The 27,770-nt window shown below is 37.1% G+C and overlaps 2 protein-coding genes across 5 annotated transcripts in view; both read left to right on the top strand.

Moving 5' to 3' along the window:
* The window catches only part of LOC106951686 (gamma-aminobutyric acid receptor subunit rho-2-like), a 39,871-nt gene extending 21,134 nt beyond the window's left edge, over positions 1 to 18,737 (top strand). Inside the window, exons 5-9 of the mRNA XM_015039351.1 lie at positions 5,709 to 5,791; positions 13,562 to 13,702; positions 15,153 to 15,305; positions 15,433 to 15,641; positions 16,667 to 18,737. Coding sequence (XP_014894837.1) covers positions 5,709 to 5,791; positions 13,562 to 13,702; positions 15,153 to 15,305; positions 15,433 to 15,641; positions 16,667 to 17,002 — 922 coding nt within the window. The 3' untranslated portion in view covers positions 17,003 to 18,737. The remainder of the gene's footprint in view (positions 1 to 5,708; positions 5,792 to 13,561; positions 13,703 to 15,152; positions 15,306 to 15,432; positions 15,642 to 16,666) is intronic.
* A 1,554-nt stretch (positions 18,738 to 20,291) lies between these two features.
* Positions 20,292 to 27,770, top strand: part of syne3 (spectrin repeat containing, nuclear envelope family member 3) — a 25,276-nt gene continuing 17,797 nt past the window's right edge. The window contains exons 1-4 of one of the 4 annotated variants that reach the window (XM_015039342.1): positions 20,292 to 20,395; positions 22,019 to 22,188; positions 22,285 to 22,442; positions 25,370 to 25,542. In XM_015039342.1, coding sequence (XP_014894828.1) covers positions 22,161 to 22,188; positions 22,285 to 22,442; positions 25,370 to 25,542 — 359 coding nt within the window. In that variant the 5' untranslated portion in view covers positions 20,292 to 20,395; positions 22,019 to 22,160. Of the gene's footprint in view, positions 20,396 to 20,418; positions 20,853 to 22,018; positions 22,189 to 22,284; positions 22,443 to 25,369; positions 25,543 to 27,770 lie in introns of those variants that run through there. The other 3 variants (XM_015039343.1, XM_015039344.1, XM_015039345.1) reach the window with 3 other exon arrangements.

Raw genomic sequence — 27,770 nt, 5'->3', positions numbered from 1 at the left:
ATGGTTTTATTAGACAAAGAAAACAATCCTCTGAGTGGAGGAGGGGAGCTGTTTGCTTAATCTTTGTTTTTAGGTTTTTGTTAAACTCGTTAATTTAAAGGCTGGAGAAAATTATGCTTATATTTATTCCACTTTATTATGAACACCTGTTGAAATGTTTAAAGACAGCCTATTATGCATCCTTGAAGAGGTTAGGATAGGTCTGTGGGTTATATAAAATGTGTTCATTTCATTTTTTGCACAAATTCAAGATAATATTTTAGTCTGATCAGTTCTGCTAATAGATGTTTTAGGGCTCTGTCACTTTAAATCCAAATAAGCTGCTGCTGGCCACGTCCACAACTGAGTGTTTACAATCGCATGTGAAAACGGCTGCAAAGACATGTGCAATTATACAATCGTACATGTTTGAAAAGCAGAAGTAGAGCCTCGTGCACAACCTACAAGAATGCAACAAGTGGTTTCTGGACTGTAAGTCAGCAACAAAACACTTGTTTTTTCCAGCAGCCATTGTACAGTGGTAAAACGAGCTCACCAAATGTGCTGGGTTGCTAGGTAACGGCATTACACTTTGAAGGTTTTAAATATGGTTTATTTTCCAGACACCAAAAATCATTAATTTGTAAACAAAAAAAACGTCTGGGTGTTAAATATTAAAATTACTTTAACAGAAATTGTAAATAAGCCAATCACATGGAAGCGACTCAAAACATTAAAAGATGACTTGCTAAAGTTGGACATAGAAACCTTTAATTGTTGAGCTGCTGTAGAAACTGTAGAGTGTTTCAGAAACAGCCAACCTGCCTAATTAGACCTCCACCGTCACCAGATATAAATCCAACAGGAAACCTTTGGGATGGAACAGCAGCTCCCCATGATGGATGTACAGCCAACAAATCTGCAGCCACTGTTTCTGTGTTGGCATGAACTGAAACCTCCGAGGCTGGTGTCAGACATCTCATTGAATCTTTGCCACAAAGAATGAAGGAAGTTATGAAGCAAAAGTTTGTAGCTGAAGATTTGGCTGGAGGGTGAAGATGATGTAGAGTTGGAAATGTTTCCCTCTGGGCTCGAATGAGTGATTTGCTCATAAACGTTGAAAGCCTTTAGTGGCAGCTTAGCTTATACAACAAGGCAAAGAAGTAAAAAAGAAACTATTTGTTGATCCAACATTTGATGTGAGTGATTCTGAACAGAATCAATTTTGTGTGAATAGATGCTCAAAGCTTTCTGTGTTAACATTGAGTACCTTGAAAGGCTTTTCTGAACACAAGTAAAACATTTCCAAGCTGCCTTGTTGAAGTTTTATTAGATTACAGAAAAACTAGAAAACTGTAAAAATATTAATACCCTGGAACCATTCCAGGTTTGTTCATCTTTCAGCCACAAGCTGTATTTTTATTAATGTGACAGACAAACACAAAGTTGTGCATTTGTGAATGGGATGCATGAGTTAACTTTCTTTTTTTTTTTTTAAACACAAAAACTGAAAAGTGTGGCATGTTTGTATCAATCCCCCATAAGTTAATACTTTGTAGCGACGCCTTTTGCTACAGCTGCTGGGATTCTGGTCTGAGTCTACAAATTTAGCACATAATTGTCTGAAATTTTCTGTTCTTTAAAAAAATATTCAGATAGTTTGGAAGGAACAGATTCTGTTTTATGTATGGACTTTGTCTAGGCCATGAGTTGGAAACCTTTACAATCCAAAGAGCCATTTTGTCCTCAGGTCAGGCAAATAAACAAAAAAAACTTTTTTAGGGTCACAACTGTCATATGACTGTTTTTTTAACATCTTATAAATGTAGGCAAATATCTAATTCAGGAAAGTTGCAATTTTTAAAGACCCACCATTTTAGCACTGTTTTTAGGATTTAAAATAAACATGAACATAATATTTTGCAAAAAGAGGATGGCTGTTTATGTATGTATTTATTTATTTTTTGCAGGATATAAATGGTGTAAAAAATAAATAAAAACACATAGATTCCAACCTATAACAAGAACAACAGATCTATAAGAATATCATTCGTTCTTTTAATGTAATTCTTTGTAGAAATTTAATGGAAATATTGCAGGAAAATAATTAAAAAAATGTAAAAATCCTGCTTTTGTTAATACATCTATATTTAAAATATAAGCTATTTTTAAAATGACTTAAAAATAGCTTATATTCATGGGCCTCTTGGCTGCTTCTCTGACTAAAGCCTTTAAGTTTTTAATTTATCTGCCATAATTTGTTTCTATTTTCATGTGTTGGATTGAACTCTGATGTTCAAAGATTGGAAAATTTCTTTTTAACCTAAAACTGCTATAAGCTTCTCCTCAGCTTCCTCCCTGTCTGCTCACTTTATGATTCTGTTTCTTCACCCATGTTCTCTAACATAAAGAAAGAGAAAAGAGAAAGTCAGGTTTATAGAGCGGAGGTGAAACCGAGTGGTAGTTTCGCCACAGGAAGTTAGGACTAAACATAAAACGAAAGGTCTACAAAGGTTTAGGCTTTCGGAGATATGGATGAGCACTGAGAAATATTTCTGTGTGAAATAGCGATAAAGGACATATTTGAGTGTCTGCAGTTTTAAAGGAAGAATGATTCAGAAAACCTGAGGTAATTAGTGTGCAGAAACGTCTTGAGGCAGCCCTGCAGGAGGAACCGTCTTCTCAGGCAGAGGATCCTCAGAGAAAAGGTCCAGAAATGAAACGTGAAGCTGCACTTCACAAATGAAATCACAGGATTCCAGACACAAACTCTTCCCAGATCCGTCCACTCCAGCACAAATCACCATGTTTAATAAAAGATTTCAGGGGAACGTAACCTCGTTCAAGTTGATCAGTTTAAGTCGAGTCCATAAAAAGTTATTTATGTAAAATGTTGAGGATTCTTGATTGCAAAGATGTTCCTCCATTTCTGCTCAAGCAAACCTGCAAACCGAAGAAAACATTTGAACATTTATACAACTGATTTCACTGGTGAAAAATAAAATGTGTTCTGACAACACCATGTTTCTTTAAAAGGCTAAGAAATACAAGCTTTTGTTTTTGTTAAGGCAGAAAAAATAAATATGAGAAAGACTCTTAAGATTAATTTAAGAATTTTGTTTACCGTGAAAAGTCTTAACCAAATATCTTATGATGTCAAAATGTCTTTGCTATTTAGATTAACTAAACAAAATGTATCAAGTTTATTTTAGGTTTGTAATACTTAAATTGCACAATGTAACTTGTAAACTAACATTAATATTTTGCTGTATTTAGCCCATCATAAAGACAGGCTAAATAAATATTTCAGTCATGTTTTCACCATGTTATCCATACATTTATAAATGTCAGAGTTCCAAGCTAATTCTTTAATTCACTAGCTAAATATTTAGTTTGCAAGCTAAATGTTTAACTTTCAAATTAACTAGTTAGCTGGCAATCTAAATAAGCTAGCAAGTGACATGTTTACTTTGGAATATAAATATTTACTGTCTAACTAAATGTTTAACTTGCAAACTAAATATGCAAACTAAATATCTAGTTTACAAACTAGTATTTAACTTTAGTTTGCATATATTTACAGGGTAAATATTTAGTTTTCAGCTAAATATTTAGTTTTTTAACTAAATATTTACTTTTTAACTAAATCTTTAGTTTGCAAACTAAATATATAGTTTACAAACTAGTGTTTAGTTTTAGTTTGCAAATGTTTAGCTTGTAAACTAAATATTTAGCTCTGAGCTAAATGTTTAAGTCTATACTGAATATTTCATTTTCAAACAAAATATTTATTTCCAAAGTAAATATTTTCCAAACAAAATATTTAGCTCTCTAACTAAATATTTAATTTAAAAGCTATATTTAGTTTGCACTTTGAATTGCTTACCTTCTCTTACCTTTGGAACTTTGACTTTTATAAATGTTCGAATAATGCCTTTGACAAACGTACACATTTTTTTTCTCTATTACAGGCTAAATAAATCTAAGTAATGATGTTATTTTTTAATGTGTAACTTTCTAAACTCGCACCCCATAATCACTTGTTTTTATATTCTTGCAGTTTTAATTTTTTTTTTTCCTTTTAGATTCAAGAAAACAACAATCTTCTGTTGTTTACAGTTTGGAGTTGTTCTGTTGACGGCCCTCCTGCATTTTTCTGCTGCACAGATCCACTTTAACAATTTACCGAGCGCATTAAACCTGCAGAAGTTTCCAAACACAATAACTAACAATAACGCTGCGCCCTGCGGACTGGCAGGAGAAAAGTGCCGGCATTCAGCATCGCAGTTGCCATCGTAACGGTTGCTATGGGAACGTATCCACAGGTTATCGACCTGTGAAGAACGAGGGAGAAATTTGACAGACGTCTGGGGAAAAATGCGAGGTGTGAAGGGGAAGCTCTGATGACGCTTCAGGCTCGGTTCCTCCGCTGCTCCGGTTCCGCTCAGAGCCTCCAGCTGCCCCGCTGCGTGTCGGGAAATCTGTCCCAGTTTTGTGCATCGGGTCCCGACAGGCAGCAGAAATCAGATGAGTTAAAGATCAATAAGTGGCAAAGCGATGAGCCGAGTGTGTTTACAGTCCGCGGTGGAAATGTGCTGAATATTAATTTAATCTAGTCAGGATTTAACTTCAGAGAAACGAACAGCAGGACTCCATCCGGAGGTCCGATAACTCTTACTCTGCTTGAATGTTGCTGCTGAGACTTTTATTAACTAAACGTGTTTCCAGCTGAGCGGGAACTGATGCATTTTGATCGACTGGGGAGATGAAATAATCTTCAAAAGTATCAAATTAACAAATAAAAACTAAATTTGTGTATCTTTGCTTCACATCGGTTCATTTGACATTTCATTTTAGTGTAGTCTATTGGGATCTTATGTGAAAGTCGTGTAAGATTGTAAGTTATATGTAGTTTTCAACATAAAAAACCTAAATAATAGATGTTTCTGTGCATCTTTATACTGTCCCCTTTATTTTGATACCTCTAAATATTCAATAGCAAGGCCTCAGAGATTATTTCCAGAACATTACTGAACAAACAGCATCAGCCAGAAACACATCTGACCAAAATTTAATTGAAAATCTGTGGCGAGACTTGAAATTTGTTGTTTACAGAAACTCTCCATCTGAGTTTGAGCTGCTTTACAAAAAAGACCTGATTGAGAAAAATGGATGCCTTTGTTTTGATACACCGGTGCAAAATAGTCCTAATTCAGTTGAACAAACAGACAACATCCAAAAAATATTTTGTAATCATAATAAACTATAACGGAACAGAATAGAAATGTCCTTTGTTGTCCCACAATGGGGAAATTTTTGTGCAACAGCAGCAAAGTGACAGGTAATAACAGCAAATAGGCTCACAAAAATATAAAATATAAAATAAAATCTAAAAACAGAATAAAATATAAAATGTTATAAAGTTGTAATTATATATATATATAAAAAAAACACTCCAGTACAGAAGAATGTGCAACTCAAGTGGTCAAATAGAAAATTTACTAAATGTTCATGTCTCTTTGAGCATTAAAAGAAAAATCAACTACAATTATTGACAATAAAAATACCGTAATGTAGTAGTATTGTGAGTGAAATTTGTGGTTATGACTTGACAAAATATTCTGGGAGGTCAAGAAATATAATTGTTTTTGTATATTCTGACGTTACCTTCTGCATATAAAGTTTCTTGGTGATTTTGGCTGAGTTTCTGCTGCTGTTTGTCTGTGCAGAGTGACGGTGACGGCGGCCTGCAACATGGACTTCAGTCGGTTTCCTCTGGACTCTCAGACCTGCTCGCTGGAGCTGGAGAGCTGTGAGTAAACGGGTTCGGTTCTGTCACTCTGAAGATGAAACATGACTGTAATTATCAGAACACAGCCAGAGAAAAATGGCCTTCATTTCAAAATCAACAACGCATTTAAGTGCTTTTCTGCTAAACTCGACGTGGAGCCAAAGCAACAAGGTCTTCTGATAAAAAGGTGAAAAAAGTGGAACCTTTGAATATTATTTAATTTGTTTCAATTTGCATTTCAGAGCAGTTTTCTTAGTTAAAAATAACAGAAATTAACACCACTTATTCCAACCCACTCACCCACAAATCATTCATAGCAATCAAAATCAGTCACTTTTGGCACAATAGAGGCTTGTTTTTGAATAATATCACTGCTTGAAGCATTTTTTATTGACTAATTTATTAAAGCAATAAATGATAAAGATAATAAGCACTTGTAGCTGAAATGATTGAGATGACAGAGAGTTGGAGGACGTTTGTTTGTGAAAAGAGAAACTATTTTCAATTCAACGCACAAGAGGAAGTGTAATTTATAAAGTGCTACTTTAAAAGTGCAGCTGGCAGCTTTTAGAAAAAAACTATTTTTACATGTTTGTTAAAATTGTTAGAATATCAAACAGGAAGTTTATGAAAAGATCAACCTCCTCTGTTTCCTCGCTGTGTCTGCAGAATTACAGTTCTCAGTCAAAAACAACCAATCAGAGCCAGGAAGAAAGCTTTAGCGCTGTCAATCATGCTTGTGTGTGCGCTGCTCACACACTCCTCCGCATAGCGCTTACTGTCCTTCAAGCTCAAGATTTCCAGTGTGCTGCAGGTGTGCTAATGGGGCAGAAAATAAGCTAATATTACAGGAATTTAAGCCTTTCAGACTGAACGGAGCGCCAGTAATCCAGACAAATTTGCAGTACCGTAACTCTGCTACACTTTGCGCCATCTGGAAAATTCCAACGGTTTCTGAAAAGGGGAGATGTTGTGCTTTCCAACAGATATTTAGTTATGGTAATTTCACCAATGTCTTAACAGGGAGTGAAATTAATCTAAAGGATACTCTTTTAATAGATGATAAATTGTGAAAGTAACTTGCTAGATATTGAAAGTTCCAGTTTTTATGGATAAATTGGAAATATATATTTTCTCACAGGACATTTAAAGAACTGTGTACAATTAAAATAAGCAAAAACTTTGAAACTTTGGTCATAGTGAGTTAAAAGTCCAAAACTGTTAAATTGAGGTTTACATACTTAAATAACATTTTTGCTTTGAATAAAATGTGAAAGCCAACAAAAATACAACCGGTGCTCCTGCATTAACAAATCCCTGCATGCCTCATGTTCATGAATGTTTTATTGTTTTAACCTGGCTGAATTTCATCCGTCCGCCGTTTAATATTTCGTGCTGCCTGGCCGCTTTTCAAATCTCGGGTACCTTCCTCTCGGAACGTCGCTGATTATGACTTCAGGGATCCATCGCCGGGTTTCCTCCAGCATAAGGGGATTTTGATCTGGGCCCATCACCCAACACCCACAAGTTTCAGCAGCAGAACTGGCATCGCTCTCATCACGGCGTACAGAAGAGCCGGATGAACCCGCGTTACTGTCTGCAGGCTTCCAATTAGGAGGAAATCTGTTTATAGTCATTTCTGCCTGCGTTTCAGAATGTCAGGAAAATGTGCCAAAACATTGTCATTGCACAATTCAGCAATGCTGTGTGAGTCAACAGCTTTGTTCGCTGAAGCTGTGCACCTTTCACCCTCATCGCACTCCAGAGGTGAACGTCTTCAGTAACGTGGAATAATATTTACAGATTTACGGTTTTTGCTTCTCAATCAGACTAACAGAATCTGAGCAAATTCATTTTTTCAGCAGATTTTATTTGTTAAACCAGTCCTACCTTAAGTAAAAAATAGAAGTAACTGCCCCCTCACCTTATTATGGTTGTGCAAACAGCTCAGTTAACAAGAGCTGGCACAGACATACGCATGTTTTTCTCACATTCTGAAGTTAAATCAGACCAAACTTTTCTTATTTTAGCTTCGTTGGAGTTACCAAAATTTTCTCTGTTTGCTGGATGCCAGAAAATTTAGTGTGGAAATTTTTTAGAGATGTTTTTTTGTAATTTTTCTGATGGTCAGTCTCAGGGATAAAAACTGTAGGACTAGAGTCGAACCTTCTGGGTTTCCTTCCTGACACATTTTTAGAGAACATTTCTCAGTTTGCTTCTCGGGAATCTAAAATTAATTAACTTAGTATTTTGTATTTTTTAATCCTGGTAAAATGAAGGTTAAATAGAAAAATAACTAATCCAGACAGTTAGTTAATCTTTACTTATATTTCTTTAGATTGGGGCAGGATGCATTACTTTTTGAGATATCTATAAAGTGATTTACCAGTTCTATTAATCTTGCAGTAATCGAATTTCAGTTTGACTCGTTAAACTGATCAAACACAAAACCTTACCAAGTATTTTAGTTCTAGTTTCTAGTGCAAATATCTTAGTGCACTTTGAAATAAGACAAAACTAACTTACAACTAACTTTTCAACAAGAGATAGAGGCTCATTTTAAGTAAATCATTCCTTAAAATTGATTTTAAAAATTACTAGCTCCATTGGCAAATTATTTAATTTGTTCTAAGTTAATTTATCTGGAAATAGAAGAAGTACTTTTTTTTTCATCAATATTAATTGTTTACTTAAAACAAGCTTCTTTATCTTGCCCAAAAGTTACTTTTGAGTTATTTCAAGAGTAATAAGATGTTTACACTAGAAATTAGACCAAAAATACTTGGTAAGATTTTTTGTTTTTGCAGTGAACTTATTATTAACAGTCAATTATTGATTTCCCAATCGGAGCATAATTTCTTCTGATCCGTTTCCTTTTTTTAACCTTATAGTAAATTAAATGATCATTTATAACATCACCTTTTGCATTTAATCAGGTTTTACTTGTCTGATATTAAAATGAGTTTAATGATTTAAAAAAAAGTAAAAACAATAATTTGTGACAGGGTAACTTTTTTCTCAGAGGAAAACAAATCCTGAGACACAGCTTTAATGCAAACCAACACAAAAACATTTTTGTTCTGCATGTCTGTTTGACAGGTAGGAGGCAAGAGATCATAAGAACAGATTTAAAGCAGAAAACAAAGAAAAAGACAAATTCAACTTAGAAAATCACAAGAACGAATATTTGACAAGAAGGAAAGACAGAGAGAAAGTAAATACTTTGAAGAATGATTACAGAGGAAAAAAGGGAAGTGACTGACTGGTTGTGGAGCAGCTTTAAGGAAACATTAGTAAACAATTACTCAGCTGAAATGGCTCAACACCAACGTATCTAAAGAAGCTTAACTAATTACAACAAGTCACTGACGTTGCAGTAATTCCTTCCCTGGAGCAACAATGTGCCAACCGGTTCCTTTTAGCAGAAGAAACTCGCAGCTAAACAATTTTCCAGCAGAAACTAATTTTCATAAATGTAGACAGCTTTTTGAAGATAGTGTCATTTCTCTCTGCTGGTTACTTTTTATTGTACCTTCCTTCAGATATTTGGAGGTTGTTGATGTCATAGTGTGTAATTGGACTTTAAGTTTAGTTTATTTTCTTTATTATTTAAGAGTCTTTACACATGGTATCTAGTAAACTCGGTTCGATTGGGGATGAAATCACATTTAGGACAACAGCCTTAGTACTCAGGCAACTAATATCACATCATTATAAATTAAAATATCTGATTTTTAAAAATATGAATGTGTATATTAAAACCATAAAGGAGAAAGGAACAAGGGAAACAACAATAAATAGATATTATTGGGTATAATAATATTATTACTAAAGCTTTATTTTTTGTGACTTTAAACTTGTTGGTAACACTTTATTTGAAGCGGTGTGCATAAGACTGACATGACACTGTCATAAACATGACATAACTCCTGTCATGAACATAAAGAAGTCTTTATGAATGTTTATGACAGTTGTCATAAAGTGTCATTCGGTAAATAATGACATAAATAATGACACTTTTAATGCAAAGTTGCTCTAAAAGTTGCATTAAAAGTCCATTAAAAGTGCCAACTTTGCATGATTTTGTAAATTATGATAATTTAATGCAAAGTTGCCATTTTTAAAGGACTTTCATTTCACCTTTTAAAGCAACTTTGCATTAAAAGCGTCATTATTTACCGAATGACACTTCATGACAACTGTCATAAACATTCAAAAAGACTTCTTTATGTTCATGACAGGTGTTATATCATGTTTATGACAGTGTCATGTCAGTCTTATGCACACCCCTTCAAATAAAGTGTTACCAACTTGTTTTATTTAAAATATATAACATAAAAAGGCTCTCTTAGTCAAGAGTTAAGGTTGCAGTTGCAGGAAGACAGTTAAATTTAATTGCCTAGCAAGTTTTCACCCATGCACAGATGGTAAAAACATAAACCACTTATTGTTTTGTTTTGGTTTCATAACTCTGAGTTGGTAAAAATATACGTCACTGAACATTTCACAAGACTGACAAGAGCAGGAATGGATACATTGGATTACATCTAAAATTTTCCCTTTAATCTTAGCTATACATTTTTACATGCTTTTGAACTTGAAATATATCTGGGGAAATAATGTTTGCACATTTCAGTTTTGTGCATTAACTCAGTTTTGTCATCATGAAACTAAAATCAAAGAGGAACCTTTGATCCCCCATCAGGGCGGATCTGTGGTGTTGCAAAGTCAAACCGAAGTGGATTTGCAGCTTTTCATGTCCTCTGATCTGAAATGATGAATTTAAAGAACTTTAAATGAGCTAGTATGAGGTAAAAATCTCCATCTTCGTCTGTCGGTGTTTTATTTCCAGCAGTTAGACTGATGCAGGCTACCAGAAGATGGAAGGTGCTTGGTACCTTCACACATGAAAACCAAACATGAGGCACAAACTTTCTGAGTTTCATGTCTTTATTTCTGAGACATCAAATGCTTTCCCAGCAGCCACTAGGGCCCGTTTCACTGAGGATCCCTCCACCCCACCCGTGTTCTCCCCTCCCCCCGTCTAAACTCTTTGCAGCTTCAAAACATCAACAGAAGTTGGAAAGCTGTAAAATTAGCAGAAACAGAGATAAAAGCCCAAATTCGCAGAGCGTCTGCAGCAGCTGGAGTTCAAAGCAGCTCACAGCAGGAGGCACACTCTCACACTCCTAATGAGTTCCAGAGCAGAGAAGAAGAAGATGGCTGCAGGAGCATGTTTATTACTAACAAACAAGCTTCAGAGAACATCACTGTCGCTGTGGTGAGCTGCTGGAGACCCATCAGCTCCCCTCTGCTGGACCTGCAGCATGCACAGGCCTGCAGGCTGCGCCGCTCAAGACTGAAGCTCTTCCTAACATCTCAGTGGGTCTCTAAGAGTCTGAACTGTGAGGATCTGACCACACGGAGCTCCTCTCATGTCTCCACGTCATGGTAGGCACAGTTTGAACCATCAGAGACATTCAACATCGGACGGCTGAAGTTACATCAGGCTCAGCAGGTGGCAGATGATTCACAACCAGCTTCATTAGCTCCTTTAATCTCTGGGTTTTTGCGGTTTTCAGTCCTAAAACACTTAAACTCGCTCAGTTTCTCCCTGTTTAACCAGATCTGCAAGAGGCAACTGATAAAAGCATGAGAAGATGCATAAGGATCCGTTTTAATCAAAACCTGAGGGATGGAAAATATCCAGAGCAGTACAATATCCTCTATTTTATCAGTTGCTTTCCCATCTGCTTAATTTCTACACTGGATTCAGGAACACCGGTTGCATTAAATGCATGCAAACTCAAACACTAGTAGAAGGAAGCAGTTTACATCTATTTTTGCATCAGGTCACATTTCAGCCACAAACACAGCAGGTGTATTGATGTAACCATAAGGAAATAACATAATAAAACACTAAAACATTATTTTTCATATATTTTATTAACCAGAGGATTCTGGGCTGACAAACAACAGACCAGAGGAATATGATTCAGAGCAACAATTCTAAAACCAAACGTTCTGCTGCTGATTGCAAAGGTGATGCAGACCCTTAACTGAGTCATCTGGAGATAAAAATCACTTCAAATAAGCATTATTCATAGTGTATCCAAATATAATGTAGTAACTTGAAAGAAAATAAGGTTAATATTAGCTGGAAGTGCGTCCATCTTACCCACAAATCAACACAATTTAGAAAATGATTAAGACTAGAAAAAAGGTTTGAGAAACAGCGGATGAACTCACCTTCTGATCTCTAACCTGTTTTTTGTAAAGCCTCCTCTGCAACCGCGTTTAACCACCAACTTTCAGCAAATATTTTAATCTTCAATCTATTTGATGCAAATGATTTTGGTCTTTGACAATATTTCACAGACAAACAGATGAAAATTCATGCTTGACCTGCCTGTTAGGGTCTTTCATGGGGCCTTTTTATAAATTCAGAATTCAAATGTTTTGGCTGTAGAGGAGTCAAGCAGACTCTGCTTCACTTCCAGCACTGAAATCAAGCTAATTATGAAAATAATATGGCTGCTTTGTAGTCCAGCCAGTCTTAGAAACAGTGAAGGTGAGAGAAGACCTAAAGCTCCCTGCAGGGGAAGAGCGAGCACCGGACATTATTTTGTCCACGAGAGAAACCAAGAAACATTTTTTTTCCAATAAATATTCATTTGATCAAGGCATGTTGGAGAAGCAAAGCATATAAAAGTTGCAGAACAGTAGCTCTCGAGGAATAGACATGGGTAGCCCTGACCAGCATGCTGTATAAATTATGTAGAAAAGCAGAATCTGATGCTTTTTATCTTGACTTTTTAAATTTCACTGTGTTAAGACTCTAATGACTCCACTTCTTTTTGTTATGAAAGATTTTTTAATTAATGAGGTTGTTTTGTGTTTATTATTTTGTGTTTTACCTGTTCAGCAAATTATCCTTCATGGACAATAAAGTCTAAAAACTGAACTGAGCTTCAGATTTGTTTGAGAGTTATAACGAGACTTTATCAGCCGTGTTTGTGATGGAAAGTCCTGCTCTTGTCTTTAATGGAAGAAAACTGAATTCTGATGCAAAGCAAGTGTGAATTATTCATAATTTGCTGACATGATCTGACATGTTTGCACCAGCATGTAATTAGTGCTGTTTGCTTTGTGAATCTGACGTAAAACGACGTCTCAGTGGGTTCAGGCCAGAACCACGGAGCAAAATCATCCCGAAACCAAAGTGGAGATGACATTTCAGGAGGAAAGCCACTGCAAAAACACAAAATCTTACCAAGTATTTCAGTCTAGTTTCTGGTTCAGATATCTTAATAATTTTGAAATAACAAAACAATCTTACAAGTAACTTTTCGGCAAGATATAGAGGCTTATTTTACGTAAATTATTGATAAAAAATTACTAGTTCCATTGGCAAATTATTTAACTTGTAGCAAGATTTTTTTGTTATGTTATAAGTTAATTTATCTGGCAATCGAAAAAGTACTTTTTCATCAATTATTTACTTAAAACAAGCTCCTGTATCTTGCTGAAAAGTTACATTTGAGTTGGTTTGTCTTATTTCAAGAGCAATAAGATATTAGTACTACAAACTCGACCAAACATACTTGGTAAAATTTTGTGTTTTTGCAGTGAATACACAGTTTATCCAAAGAACATGTAGCAGCTCTTGTTAGCAAAGAAAACTCACCATGCTTCAGGAATAAAAAGTCATAAATCATTGCTCCATTGTTTTACTCCTGCAGATTAACGCTGCCTGACGCGATAATTTTTTTTTTTTGTGATGTTTTCCAGACGCGTACACGGACGAGGACCTGATGCTGTACTGGAAGAGCGGCGATGAGTCTCTGAGCACCGACGACAGGATCTCGCTGTCCCAGTTCCTCATCCAGAAGTTTCACACCACGTCCCGTTTGGCCTTCTACAGCAGCACGGGTACGGATCTAATTATCGCCACGGCAACCCGGTCCTTTGAGGAATCAGATGAAAATGACTTTTATCACATTCTGCCTACATGTTTAATCCTGAAACTAGAACAGCCGGAGGTAATAATTTTTTACTGCCTGCTGTGAAAGGGGCTGAACTATAAAAATCTAGTTCAGAGAATATTTCTTAGCAGAAATGTTGCCTTTTCTGTTCTGGTTTTCCTTCCTGTTGGACCTGAGCGCTGTTGTTCTGTTAATTCTTGTTTTTCCCCCTGTTGGATCATGCTGTTTGCAGCATTACACCTTACTCCCGAGTCTTAGTTTAAAATTTCTGTTTGGTTTTCTGCCCAACAGCCTCTTTATTTATTAAAGTTGTTGTTTTAGCTTCACCTGTCTGCTTTTTTTTTTCATTCCAGTCTGACAAAAACCCACAACAGAGCAGGATCTGCAGTTCAGACTGTAAAGCAGATAAGAGAAATATGAATGAAAATGTTTGTTGCAGTTGAATAATCATGTTTTATTCCCAGGAGAAAACATTCCTCTACCCAACCTGCAGAATAAAAAAACTGCGGTTTAAGAACAAAGCGGATAAAATCTCGATTAAATTCACTTTTTGCACCTTCCTTGTTGGTCTGAGCTACTTCTACACCCAGATCTTTTTTTTGGCAGTAAGTTAGTGTTTTTTGGTGTCTGAAAAATGAGATATAAATGTTTAGTCACATTCAACAAAGTTGAGCTCCAGCACGTTTGATCTACTGCTTTTTTACTGCGGAACAATGGCTGCTGGAAAAGACAACTAGTTTTTTTTATTGACTTGCCATCCAGAAACCACTTTCTGAATTCTTGTTGGTTGTGCAGGAGGCTCCACTTCTACTTTTCAAAGATGTAGGGATGTATAATTGTGCATCTGTTTGCAGCCTTTTTATGGGAGTTTAAATGTTGATTTTGGAGGGCGTGGCCAGCAGCAGCTTATTTGGGTTTAAAGAGTCAGAAGACCCTCAAATAGGCAGAACTGAGCAGGCTAAAATTTCAATAACTATTAATGTTTTTTGCAATAAATGTAGTGAACAGGTTGTGGACAGTCCTGTTCAAGGAAGCAAAATAGGTCACCCTTTAATTGACCGTCTGATGGACCGTCTGATGGTCTGATTCAGGCACCATTGCAACAGGAAATGAAACACGTCTCAAATCACATCTGAACAACATAAACCGAGACAGCGGCGTTCATCTGACAAACACAGAAAGTTCTTCAGTCGGAGACGAAGATCAGGGCAGACAGGTTCTGAGAGGTTGTGATGAATATTTGATCATTTTGTGTCACGCTGATGATAAAACTTCTTCATCTTAAAGTAAAGCTTTTGACATCTTTGAAAACAAGCTCGGTGTGTTGTTAACACAGGTGTGAAAACAGGGAACAAATGGTCCGGTCTGACCTGTGACCCCTCGCTGTGTGTCTGCAGGCTGGTACAACCGGCTCTACATCAACTTCACGCTGCGGCGCCACATCTTCTTCTTCCTCCTCCAGACATATTTCCCCGCCACGCTGATGGTGATGCTGTCCTGGGTCTCGTTCTGGATCGACAGACGGGCTGTGCCGGCCCGAGTCTCGTTAGGTAAAAACACCTGACAGAACCGAGACGCCGACTGTTTGAAGAGTTTCTTGGGGAATTTTGTCCTGTTTTGGAAGACGCGGCTGTGGTTTGGTGGTCAGACTGAGAGGGTGTGTGTGTGTGTGTGCAGGTATCACCACGGTGCTGACCATGTCCACCATCATCACCGGGGTCAACGCCTCCATGCCGCGCGTGTCCTACATTAAAGCCGTGGACATCTACCTGTGGGTCAGCTTCGTCTTCGTGTTCCTCTCTGTGTTGGAGTACGCGGCTGTGAACTACCTGTCCACCGTCCAGGACCGCCGCGAGCGCAAGATGAGGGAGAGGGCGCGCTCTCAGGTGAGTTACACCTGTAACCTGAGAGGCGCTCTTTTAATAGATGGCACTTACTAGATATTGAAAATTCCAGTTGTTATGGAGAAGTGGGGGAAAATATTTACTCATAGGACATTTAGACCACTTTGTACAATTAAAAAAAGCAAAAATATCCTACCCGAGAATTGAAATGTAGGTATTAAAGGGTTTAAAATAATCTCCTAAATCTCATTGAAAGGTTAGTAGTAAGTAAGTTTTGTCTTATTTCAAATATTTTAAGATATTTGCACTAGAAACTAGATTAAAAATACTTTATGAAATGTTGTGTTTTTGCAGTAATATTTTATTCCTAATCAGTTCTTTCTTCTTCAAGGTCAATTTACCTACATTCAAGCTTCGGGTAAAGTTTAGCAATCAGTCAAGTTTATTTGTATAGCGCATTTCAGCAGGACGACGATTCAAGGTGCTTTACATAGAAAAAACAGAAAATTACGAAGTTATAAAGAAAGCGCCATATAGTAAACAACTGAACAAACATTGTCATAAACATCATAAACATCAAATATCATTGTTTTATTTATTATTATTCTAAAGCATTTCTGAACAGATGGGTTTGTACTTGCTCTGTATGGACTTGGAATTTTATTGCAATATTTTATGCTACTTTTGTGATAATAATAAAGATTAAAATAGGCAACTATATGGCTGCTACTGCATGGCAAAGCATTTATATTGCTACAACAAATATTGTTCTTGAAAAACATTCCCATTTACACTAAAAAACTTTGATTTATGTCACTAGGCTGCACACAGTAACTGTATATTGTTGAATTTACTGACATTTATTTATTTTCTCGTGACACAAACAGTGGATAAAATAACAAAAATAACAATTCCGGTCCTACTATTAGTTTTATTGTTTTTTTTTTTCAATAACTGAAAACTGTCTGACAACAATAAATCAAAATTCTGCAGTTTTAATGTGTATCCATGTTTGGTAGATTTTGTTGACAGTCGTCTTCATGATTTGTGATTGTTTCCCCTCCCAGTCGCTGCCCTGCACCTGCAGCATCTCCCAAACACGAACCATGACCATGCTGGACGGCACCTACAGCGAGGCGGACACCAACAGCCTGGCCGGCTACACCGAGGAGCCGATGGTTCCCGAGGACGAACCCGAGGAGAAGCAGAAAGTCCCGGAGAAGTCAGAGCACATGGTGGTGCACCTGTCCATGAGCACAGAGTCCGCCGGCATCAAGAAGAGGAAGAGCCTGCGCGCCCTCAACATCATCCAGAACACGCACGCCATCGATAAATACTCCCGGATGATTTTCCCCGGATCGTACATCTTCTTCAACCTCATCTACTGGTCGGTTTACTGCTGATTGACAGCCGGGGATCAGTGATGAACCTGAAGGAGATGAAGAGTTAATGTTGGGATCTTACATAGGAAGAACAGGGAGAACAGCAGAACCTGAGGTACTGAAACATCTCCAGAGTTCTGCTTCTGGGTTTAATTTCTTTCCAACAGCAGCTTGAATGTTCATAAATATTGTACAGTAAAAGGAAGGGAACACACAAACTGTGTCGGACGTTATCAGTTATGAATGTTTGGGTTCAGGGCAACGAAAATCTGCAACTGAAGAGAAAATTTACAGGAAAAAAGAACATCTCAGGTTTGAAAATTAACTGGTTTTGTTCAAATTCCAAGTTTTAATCCAACTGAATGTAAAAATGCTCAGATTTGGTTTATTGGCTTTTGTAGAATTCAGCTTTTGAGTTGCATGAACATGTTGAGCTCAACCTCAGGAAATTTTAAAGTCTCAGATGTGAAAGACGGCAGCAGGTACAGAGCACCTGGCGGAGGTTGTCACGGTAACGTGAGTTATTACTGACGGAGAGGATGGGGATGTTTTATTTCATTAGTCCTCCACAGACGATGGTGTTTATTACAGAAGATATTTAACAGAAAAACAAACACAGCTGAAATCATAACCCTGAAGAGTTTTTCACACGTCATTAAGGAATGGGAGACTTTCAGAGCTGAGGAGAAATAAACAGTCATAAATTTAATTGATTTCTGGGTAAATGATTTCATAGATTGCAAAGATTTGAAGCAATTATGACTTTTGCTGCTCCTGTAAGATCTTAATTCTGTGTTTTATAAGGCGAGTGGATCGTCGTTTGAGCCTCCATGGAGCCTGAACACAGATCAGATCACAGATCTGACGGCTGAGACGTCTGTCAGATCTGACCAAACACTTACTGTGTTTATTTACTGGACTAATTTATTCCACTAAACCTCAGTGTATTATAAAATAAAGTTTGTATTTGCGTAGATTACAGAACTGTTGAAACAAAGTGAGTGTTTTTAAAACTTATATTTGATCAAGAATGACTGATGGCGGCTCATTTAAAGAGTACAAACTGCTTCTTTATGAGAAGAAAAAACAACGTTGGATGAACTGCAGAGAGCAGACGACACATCTGTATGCATCTGTCTGACTCTGTACCTGTTTCTGCAGCTTCACATCAATCAACATCTGTCTGTAAAGGTTGTAGCAGTGTCAGATTTTACTTTGACTACACATCTGGCTACGTCTCTCCACGCCACGCCTCTCTGCAGTGGACGCACACTTTTCCGCAGCTCTACATCTAGCTGCACATCTGGACATCGGGATGCAGAGTCTGCACATCTGGTGTCTCTGACTACAATGTCACACCTGACTGCAGAGGCTGCACATCTGTCTGCAGCTTCACATCTGTCAGCTGGCAGGAGTGTCTTGCTGCTTTTCCACCAAACATCGCAGTCGATCAATTGGGGAGCTTTAAAACATGAATGTTTATCGTTTATCGTCACCACAGATGATGAAATGTTTTTGAATCGCTGAGATGTCGATGTGTCAGAGGAAACTGTTTCCTGAGATCCAATCCTGTTACAGAGACTTAGATCTCCAGGTGATGAAGAGTTTTGGTTTGATGCTCAGCTGTGTGTTTGAGTTTGTTGGTGAAATGTTTCTGCTGGTTAAATCTGACATAAAGAATGTTTCTGTGTTGGTTAAGATGTATTAAATATAACTGTAATAAATTGACTCTGCCTCTGATTCGGACGGATTTGAACCGACTTCACTGCTCTCACTCTTCCTCTAACAACTTAGTCTGAATCTGTTTCCACAGAGAAACCAGATAAAGTCATTTCATCAAACTCTGTCAGACATCAGACCTGTAAGGTGAATCAGGTCTAATCTGCAAAGTAATTTTAATACAAGAAAAAAAACTTAAGAAATACAAAAAGCTGTTTTGCAAAAATAGCTGACGACAATCCTAGATGGTGAGTTATTAGGATGGACAAAATACGATAGTTGTGCTGTATAATCCAAGAACTGATGGACATTTTCCTCAAGGAAAAGTACAGTTGTTTTCTGAAATGTTGTTTGCTTTATGTAAGACAAAATCGGACACAAAATTTGGCAAAAAGTTTCACATTTTGCTCCTCTGTTAATTTACAATATCTTAGTTACTGGAACCAAATCTGCTAAATATTTTCAGGCCATTTGCAGCACAGCACTTTGTTTTTTCACCACATTAGTTAGCTAGCACCCCTCCCGACCCCACTGAGGGACAAGGGTGTTCAGAAAATGGATGGATGGATAGTTAGCTAGCTGGCTAACTGCATATTTTACTGAAAAGTTATTTTGTTAAAGTATCTCATATCACTCATTAAACCACATTATGTAGATACTTTATTCTCTTAATTGTGATGGTTTTCCACATTAATGAAAACTGTCACACCATTAAAAGTCATTTTTAACAGAGAAATTTGAGATTAAAGGAAAATGTTTTACACCTGGTTTAAGGTTGTTACTTTCAAAAGGTATTTCTAATCTTATCTCTTATCTTAGCTCATCTTATCAAATGAGCCTGATCACTTCAAACTATCTGCATAACAAATTGCACAACTGCATGGACTGCAATCATTGCTGGTTAATTATTGAAGGATCATGCTTTCAGATTCTGGTTGACAACAGTTGGCTAGTGCAGCTCAAAAACAATTTACTAGGTGGTAAAATGGTAGTAATTCAGAAACTAATCTAAATTATTTCAGTGACCAAACAGCAGACATTAACCAGAAAAATATTTTTAATTAAATCTTTTTGTTTAGAATGATTTTTTTAATTACACATAACACTTTTTAATTATTTGCTCATTTTACAGCAATTTCACTAATGTGAAAAAATATTGCATGTTTTCCTAATAAGGTGGAGACCTAATGCAATATAATAGAAACTGTAAACATAAAAAAGTAAACACAACGGGAGAGGGAGATACATAAATGATTAAATAAAATTTTAAATTCCTCGTTAATTGATTTTTGTAACTATTAAAAACTGTATTTACTGGATATAAACATATAGCTGATTAATCTTTGAGTAATAAAACAATCAAAATCATTGTTTTGTTTCACATCATGATGCATTTGAAATCCTCGGATTCCTCTGTCAATATGTGAATTTGACTTATTTTATTCTTTTATTATTGGAACAGCAATATAAATCTATGTTTCTACATTTTGTTTCAGACTTTTAAACAATACGCTTTTCAACCATCTTTTATTCTGCGGTGAAAAATCCTGTAATATCCCTAATTTCCGAGCGGTCAGTGAACGCAGCGCAGAGCTCCACTTCCTGTCAGCAGGAAGTTTCCCGTCCTCGCCGACCCGGACTGTTTTGATAACTCTCTGCAGCCACCGGACAGAGAACCGCTCGGAGCCGGAAGCTGTGAGTGCTTGTGTTTTGTTTGGACCTGTTGTCTCTCTGTTTGCTTATTGTTTGTTGACCGAACACAGACAGAGTTCGGGCTGCCGCAGCAGCAGCTGTTCGGTGTGTTCCGGGTCGCTCCGTTTCCTGTCAGAGTCTCCGTTATACCTGATCAGCTGAGATCAGAGCTCACCTGTCCGTCAGGCTCAAGTGGATTAACGTCAAAACACACCTGACGTCACAGAGCTGCGTCACTCTAACGGGTCGCCACCAAACTATGGTTTCTTGTTGGGCTTCCGGTTCTGGCTGCAGACTGATGAAGGTCAGGATGGCTCTGATCCGCTTCCTGTAGAGTTTCCTGTTTCCTCTGATCTTCTGACAGCTGCTGTGAGTCAGTTCGGACCTTTGGTAACAGAACCTGATGTATCTGCCTGATCCAACTGGACATCAGATTATTCAAACAGATTAATTTTTTTAAGTGAGTTATTATCAGTTATATACAAATAAGGGTTAGGATAATTGGGGATTTTTTTTTCTAATGTTAATCTCAGTTCAGAATTTTGAGAGGTCATAGTTCAGCAGATTAACTTCTGAATTCTAACATAAAAGTCAGAATTGTAAAATTAAAGTCGATACTCTGAGATTAAAGCCAGAATTTTGAGATTAAAGTTTATATTAGATATATATTTGAACTGAGATCAGTGGCAAGATATCAGAGATTAAAATGCGAATTGTCAGGTAAAAAAAGATATTCAGAGATTAAAGTTTGAATTTTGAGATTAAAGGCAAGATATCAGATTAAAATCAGAATTGTCAGGTTAAAGTAGAAATTCTGAGAATAAAGGCAAGATTTCTGAGATTAAAGTTGATATTTTGAGATTGAAGTTGATTTTCAGAGATTAAAGTCAGAATTCTGAGATTAAAGGCACATTTTCTAAGATTAAAATTGTAATTCTCAAGTTGAAGGAGAAATTTGGAAAAAAAGGCAGAATTCTGGGATTGAAAGCAAGATTTCTTAGAATATATGATATACATAACGTTTTATTTGTACAGGAGGAAACTTGTGCTCATATTTAGGTTTTAAAGCTTTTTAATTAAGGTGAAGATTAAAACATTTTCTTTCATTCGTTTGAATTAAAGTGTCTGACAGATTTGAATTTTAAAGTACGGTGGCTCTGGAAGGACAAACGTCTCTCAATGTGCATTTGATGGATTTACATGTATTTTTCATTATTTAGAAATGTCTGAAAACTAAAACAGACGTTGAGAGGAAATTTTCAGGTTGTTTTTGTTAGTTTAAAACACATTTCTATCCTGTGATGTTTAACTGTGAGGCAACAACAATAAAAAATTCCAGTCGAGTTCAGAAAGATCCAAACTGAGAGCTCTGGTTGTGTTTTTTTTAGAGCTACAGAACATAAAGTTAAAGCTGGAGTGAAATGGATAAACCATCTGAACCAGATTTAAGTTTATTACTCAGAATTTCTGCAGTCGTGGTGTGGAAGAACCATGAGGAATGCTGCTGTGGTTGAAGTGAGTCATTCAGGAAAACCGCTCTCACTCTGCTGCCTCTCAAAGGAGAAGTCGTTTCATTGGCTCCTCCCAGCTTCGTGTTTCGCTGCAGCTTAACTTTTAACGTTCCAGCTGCAGCTCCTGAGGGAACAACGAGTTCCTCCACAGACCTGACAGCCACACAGAGTATTCCTGGGATTTTTGTTTTCCTGCCTCAACAAACTGCAGGAGAATTAATGACGTTTTTACTGGAAAACAACCAAGAAGAAGAAGAATGCAGACCTCTGACTCACAACCTGAAGGTTACACCTTGATGCTTTCACTGGGCAGGGAATTAAACCCGAGACACGGAGCAGCTTCATGTTCCTGCTGGTTCTGATTTATTCCTCTTTCTGCAGGCTCTGGTCCGGCCATGACCCAGCAGGAGCAGCAGGAGTTCACCGCCCGCCTGCAGGAGGCCGATGCTTGGATGAAGGGCATCGAGGAGCAGCTGAAGGCTAACGACAACACGGCGGGACCGCGAGATGCCCTGGAGGCCCGACTCAGGGAAACCGAGGTGTGTCGGGTTTTCTTTGATGGGGTTAAGTTGTCTGAATGTAGGATTTAGTCGGATATGTGGCAGGATTTTTATAAAATCCCCAACCTGCTGTGCACATTTTGCACGTTTTTGTCCTGCCATTTGGTTCTCAACTGCTTCCAAAACAGCCTAGGTGCTGTTAAAAAAAAAAAAGTTGATGTTTTGTGGTGACTGGAAGATGAGCCATTTCAAAAACCTTTGGAATGTAATGTCACAAATCAGCAGGCACTGCCCTCACTTAGCATGCCGAGCTCTCAGGTGAGTAGTACCTGCTCTAGCACCAGTTCTGCCTGTTCTCAGATTGGTTATCTGCTCTCAGGTGGGCTGCAGCTGCTCTCTAGTCAGCTTTATCTGTTCATAAAAGAGGACCAGTTATTAAAAAAAATCACATTTTTGAACTTATATTTGTTATTAACTTATAACAAATAAGTTAATGTTTTTGGTGTCTGGAAAATGAGCTATTTCAAAAGCCTCCAGATTGTTCAGTCGCAGTCGACAGGCACTACAGCCACACAGAGTATTCCTGGGATTTTTGTTTTCCTGCCTCAACAAACTGCAGGAGAATTAATGACGTTTTTACTGGAAAACAACCAAGAAGAAGAAGAATGCAGACCTCTGACTCACAACCTGAAGGTGACACCTTGATGTTTTCACTAGGCAGGGAATTAAACCCGAGACATGGAACAGCTTCATGTTCCTGCTGGTTCTGGAACATGAAGCTGTTCATGTTCCAGAACCTACGATGAGCTCCAGCAAGTTTGGTCAGCTGGTTATACTGCTTTACAATGGCTGCTGGCAAAGACAAGTGTTTTGATGATGACTTACCATCCAGAAACCACTTGCTGCACTCTTGTTGGTTGTGCAGGAGGCCCCACTAAAGCTTTTTAAAGATGTATGGTTGTATAATTGCTAACATGTTTGCAGCCATTTTCACATGCAAGTGCAAACGGCGAGTTTTTAGGAGCGTGGCCTGCAGCAGCTCATTTGCATTTGAAGGTACAGACCCTAAATAAGCTCATTTTGAAAGGAGAACAAAATAGGCAGAACTGAGCAGACTAAAATTTCATGATTTTGTGCAAAAATAGTGCCTGCAAACTTGTTGTAACTTGTTGAAGGAAGCACAATGGGTCACCTTCAAAGGGAGCAGAGATGCAGTTTGATCTGCTTTAACTGAGGATCTCATCTATGTTTAAATCTGTATTCTTAAAGCAGCCGTAGAAACAATCTGACAGCAGGTTGCATGAATGCATGCAGTTTTATGAGCCGCTCCCTGCTGTGGGCGTTGTCCGAACTGGAGTCAGACTCATTAATTGCATTGCTGCTCCTGCAGAGCTTAAGCTTCCTTCCCATGATGAGCTGCTGCTGCAGGCGGTGAATAACCAGCATAGAGATCTGCTCCTGCAGCTGATGGCAACATCAGTCATCGAGTCGCTGCGCCTCCTGTTTTCACTTTAAGGCCTCGCCCTCATGAAAACTGCAGTCAGTCAGCTGTTCTGCAGAAGCAGGCGACAGAACCAGTTTAAAATTCTTTAGGATTTCTGTTTTGATTCTGTTGAAGCTGCTAAATCTGAGTACATGTTTTTAATTTAGACATGTTTTTGTTGTTTCTGAGGAGACCACGTTGTTTTTCTTGTGTTTTTTCCTAAAAGCTATTATGACAAAGAGTTCCTGTTTCTCTATGTTCATCCGACTCACACGGGGATAAAACCTGCTCACTCTGAACCTGCTGCTGCAGAAAGGCTTCCTTTTCTTTACCTTTTAAAGTGATCTTGATAAATAATTTAAATAAGTCTCCAGGCTTCTTGAAGATCTGTCAACATTTTCCTTTAGGCTCTGGCTGCTGTTGCACTGAGTTTCAGTCGTTGCATAAAGTAACGAATCTGAGGAAACGCATAGAGGACAAGAATGAATGGTGAAGGCAAATCTCTGCAGTATGTTGTTTAAGTTTATGTTCTGTTGTGCTGTGATCCATTTTCATCTCAGTTTTATTTGGTAGAATCATCAGTTTAATGCCTGATCTTTATTTTACTGTTGTGCTACAAATATCCTCACATGTAGTTGCATGCCTGAATGTCGTCATGCATCATCACTGGGATTCACTGTATAACATGGTAGGAAGGTTTGCTGGATGATAAATTGACCCAGAAATGAATAATTAATGATAAATGAGAATATTGTTGTTTTGAGATTATTTTCAAGTAATATAATGATGACATGATGATGCAAGTACAACCTCTCAAAGATCAATAAACAGTTTTTTTTCCTAACGAGCAATTAACATTGTAACTGCAAGACATTTTAAATATATAAAATAAATAAACAAAACTAGTGTTAAAGCAAATAAAATGGATACTGAAGTCTGTGTAGACAAAACTGCTCTTCAAAGAAAGGTTTAGTTAAGAGTGATGCACCAGACTTTTGTCATCAAGTCTCTTTGGTAGAAAGAAAGAAACAAACATGCAAATGGAAATGATGAAGATCATTTATCACTAAATGATTAATCATTGCATTAATCATTGCAATGCAATAAGCAATTAATTAATGCTTATTGCAATTAATTAATGCAATAAGCATGGATTAATTGCTTATTGCGACAGATTTAGAGGTTCACATCCAGGATCCATATGAGCTGAACTTGTTAATCTGATCTCAGTAGAAAATATTTTTTAATCTTAATCAGCTTTAAAGATTTAGAAAAATCTGATTTGTATAGTTTTTTCAGGAGAGAATAAACCTGAACATCTGAACAAAGTAATAGGAACATGAAAACAAGAAGGAGGTGTTGTTGTTATGTTCTTTGTGGTTGGTTTTGTGTGATAATTGAAGAACTTCCTGTTCCTAGAGATAGCAGTCTGTCTATCCAAAGGTGTTTGGATTTTAAAAGTTCTTCACGTGTGATTTTGTAGAAAATCCACAATTCGTCTCACAATGGTCGGATGATAGTGGATCAGGCGCTGATGGCTGCAGAGAAGCTTCTGCAGAGCGGCGATGAAGAGCTGAGGAACAGCACCAATGTAAAGCTGAAGGAGCTGAAGAACCAGTGGGACGAGACCAGCACCTACATCGTCCACTGTCACAGGTAACCTTCAGTGTGTTGGAGGTAAACTTTGTTGCATTTTAGTTGCAGCAAAATCTATAATGATATGTTTATTTGCCTTCTGTTTGGTGTTTAACTCTGCATTTCAATGATTGTTTACTTAAAAGCTCTTCTAGGGACGAGCAGTGCATCTTAGTTACGGCTCTAAATGCTAAACCAACATGTTAATTGCTTATACTTGTCCCTAATGCTTTATTATTATTATATTATTTATCCTTCCTCTACCATATCAACAAAAAACACTCTCCAGGCTATGAATACCTAACGAACTGCAATTAATTCCCCCCTTCTCTTTAACATTTGGTTATGTTTCTATGCATGTGTAATCCTTCAATGTTCATCTCAGTTCCAGTAGGTTTACTTCATGGCAGACACAGGCTCAAAAGAGGAAATCAAGTCTAGCAGCTTCTGCCATTAAATTAAATATAATGAATAACCCTAAACAAGCAATGGCTCCCAATGAGCAGCTGGCAGCAATAAACATAGCAGCGATAAACAATGGACAAAATTAATAACAACAGTTAAAACACAGCAAAATCACTCATGAAACTCCGTATATGATTAAATTTGTCTAAAATATTTGTTAGAATATATTTGTAAAGAAAACACAGAGCTAAAGCTAATACATACCACAGTTACCAACAGAAACGGAACTGAAAACACCAATACATGTCTGGAGAAACAACTTACTGACTAAACAAAACAAATTCAAAGAATAAACAATTTTGACTAACTTCACATCCATAATATTGTTAAAATACAACCCTGTTACACATGTTCACTTACTTTTAATTCCTACATGTGATTTGTGCACAGTTTTAGAAAATCTTGAGGTGTATGCCTAGTTTTACATGTTGACTTTATGATGAGGATATAGTCATAATATATAACCTTCAGTGTGTTGGAGGAAACCTCTTTTAGCATTAAAAACTCAGCTAATAGAATATTAATCTTTTAGTTCCTCAGTTTTAGAGGAACTGTCAGACAAAGTCCTGAGTGAGACATTAATGAAAATAAACATAAAAGAGGAAGGATCACTGAACTCAGCGTTAGCAGAAACATTTAATGCCAGGATTGTTTTCAGATGAATCAAAACGCCTGACAGAGAAACAATCACCTGTCAGGTGGAATCCATTGACCAATCAGAGAGAAAACTGCATATTCACGATCCTCTCTGATGAAGAGGTCACACTCTGACATAAAAACTGGAACTTAAAAAAAAGTCAGAGATGAAAACATGCATTAATTTATATGACTTATTTTTTTGTCGTAGTTTGCTTGTGGAATAATTTTTCACAGTTGATGTTTGTCTGCAGAAGTTTTCGTGAATTGTCTTACAAAATAATTTTCCAGTAAATAGGACCATTGATTCCTGCTTGTTTTCCTGTAAAATAAAAGAACCGGGTTTATTTTCTCGCTCTGGGAATAAAGGAACAATTTAGAAAGGAGGAAAATGCCAGGAAAACATCATGAGAGGTTGATATCTGCACGGCAGGAAGCATAAATATCTCAGAGGGCTTCGCATGTGAGACAGACAGATAACAAAGAGAGGCGGCCGCTAAAGAGCCGGTAATGTCATGTTGTCAGCATGCAGTCCTGCTAAATGCCAAATCACCTGAGATGATTTCCAAAATGTCACTTTAACATTTGAGTTAAACAAGGAACTGCATGAGTAACATCTGAATTAAATGGTTTTTCAAATCATAAATGGAAACTAATCTGATCCCAGCTGAGAACAGAGAGGATATGAGATTTCTGACTCTGATACGAGGTTCTGGTTATTTTACAGAGTGGAAGTTTAAATGACGTGAAGTAGAGCCGAAGTGACTAATCTGATGAATCGATTATTGAAATGATGGGTAGCTAATTTAGTAATAAATTACTTGTGAACTGGAGTAAACAGACTTGGCACTCAGAACAATATCAGAGCATTAATAAAGTCAAAACTGTACAAAGATATACACATTTTGCCTTTAATATGAATAAAAAAAGTACAAAAAACCCCATAAGTCTTCAAGTGGAAGTTTTAGCTTTAATATTCTGTAAAAACAAAAAAAACACCTTTTGCTATCTAATTAGTAATCTGACAATCCCCAAAATAATAATCACCAGATTGTTCACTTTTAAATACCTCTATTTAAAAGTTAATTGGGAAATAAACTTTTAAAAAACTGTTTATTTTTTTATAATATAAACTAGTTTTTACTTTG

The sequence above is a fragment of the Poecilia latipinna genome, unplaced genomic scaffold (genome assembly GCF_001443285.1).
Source record: "Poecilia latipinna isolate Pla-1442-1.1 unplaced genomic scaffold, P_latipinna-1.0 Scaffold468, whole genome shotgun sequence".
NCBI lineage: Eukaryota > Metazoa > Chordata > Actinopteri > Cyprinodontiformes > Poeciliidae > Poecilia > Poecilia latipinna.
Note: the sequence above shows the minus strand (reverse complement) of the source record. Positions and strands in the feature narration are given on the sequence as shown.